Source organism: Agrilus planipennis, unplaced genomic scaffold, assembly GCF_000699045.2.
Source record: "Agrilus planipennis isolate EAB-ADULT unplaced genomic scaffold, Apla_2.0 scaffold1759, whole genome shotgun sequence".
Taxonomy (NCBI): domain Eukaryota; kingdom Metazoa; phylum Arthropoda; class Insecta; order Coleoptera; family Buprestidae; genus Agrilus; species Agrilus planipennis.
The window spans coordinates 1-1768 of NW_020440428.1; the positions used below are offsets into that span (position 1 = coordinate 1).

General features: G+C 35.5%; 1 protein-coding gene across 1 annotated transcript; it reads left to right on the forward strand.

The window, feature by feature from the left end:
• Positions 1-403: 403 nt before the first annotated feature.
• Positions 404-951, forward strand: LOC112906072 (succinate dehydrogenase [ubiquinone] iron-sulfur subunit, mitochondrial-like; the record flags this gene model as incomplete). The annotated part of the gene is made up of 1 exon (XM_025979695.1): positions 404-951. A coding segment is annotated over one exon (449 nt), but the record flags the coding sequence as incomplete, so codon positions are not given.
• Positions 952-1768: the final 817 nt, after the last annotated feature.

A 1768-nucleotide genomic window follows, 5' to 3' on the forward strand; every position in this document is an offset into this window, starting at 1 on the left:
TTAGCATTCGGGAGGACGCCGGTTCGATTCCGGGTCCGTCTGCCTTGGTCCAAGTTTTTCTGTGGTTTCCTTGGATCACTTAGGCAAATGCTGAGGCAGTAATATTCTACAGATAATCTTTCATTTTCTTCTGTCTTCATTTCGCCCGTCTCATCTTTCTCACCTGAACCTCGACCCACCTATTCTCACGATTCCTGAAAGCAAGCTGAAAAGGGCCTTCCGCCCTACCTTCCGGCGTAGTCCGGAGGGACAGCATTACTGGTGTATTTAACAATTTTCCAGTTTCATTTATTTAATAGGAAATCCGAATGTGCAGGTTGTAGTGAAGAATTTAATGATGCATTGCATTTGGTTGATTTCTCACAACATTATTTGGGTTTGAATTTTATTAAATAAGGAAAAGCTAATTGTTTTACTTATTTTTGTAGGCAATACAATAGTATAGAACCATGGCTTAAACAAAAAAAACCAGTCACCCTCGGGAAAGAGCAATTCTTACAGAGCATAAAGGATCGAGACAAACTGGATGGTCTTTACGAGTGCATATTGTGTGCATGTTGTTCGACATCATGCCCGAGTTATTGGTGGAATTCGGACAAGTTTTTGGGACCAGCCGCGATCATGCAATCCTACAGGTGGATTATCGATAGCAGGGACGATTTTGCTAAAGAAAGATTGAAAAAGTTAAAAGACGCACATTCGGTCTTCAGATGCCATAGTATTTTAAATTGTACAAATTGTTGTCCGAAGGAACTAAATCCAGCTAAAGCGATTGCTTTGACGCGGAAGCTCGTCGCCGGCGTATCCAAGAAGCCCAAGTCCCAAATGAAAGTTACTGGACTCCACAAATAACAGTCCCTTATTGTATAGTTATAAAATTAAACAAAATTTTTTATCAACACCTGTACTTTTAAACAAAAATATACGTACCTATATTTGTAGAGTAAATAAAAGAACAAATACCTGAAAATCTTGGCCGATTTCCTTCTACCTTTTTTCTTATTGTTCACATAAGCCATTAAAGATAGTCGATTTTATACTTACTTTATTATTGTTTTATTAGGTCAATATTTTTGAATTCGTGAAGAGAGACAATGCTGATTTATTTTTATAATTTTTAATGTATGTTAAGTATGTACGCCAGCTTCATCTCTTTCAGAAAACATTTTCTTTACTGTCGGAAAGGAAATTACAATTGATAGTAGAGGATAAAAGTTTGAGCACTTCGAGCGATAATGGAGTTTTATGGTTTTTAGTTGACGGAAATAGTTTCGAAAGCTCAGTTCGTAGTGTTAGGACGTCATCGAAATTATCTGTTACCAGCTAGTTTTTTCGTTTATTTTCAAAGAAATATTCCTGAAGTCATAAAATCTTTTCACTCATAAATATGCCATCAGAGTATTGGCTACTCTAATTAAGATTAGTCAAATAAAAAACAACGACCTTTTGGCTGGTTCAAAAAAAATCTTTTGTACAAAAATAGGAAGCTTTTAAATACGTAATGTGATAAATAACGTAGTTGTAGGTTAGAGATTGATTGAATCTTCGAATTTATTATTTGTCATCGTTATACCATAAGTAGTTTTGAAACATTATTGGCCAAATAAAGTTCCTCCGTAAACGTAAATTGAATAAAATGAAGTTATTGACAATATATCAGCATCTAGTGGCATCTATTGCTGAAATGTAAAGTCTTTCATATGCTTGAGGGGATCCTTATGATGGTAACTGCTTCTAAAACTAAATCTAAGCTTCTAAGCACCAAAAG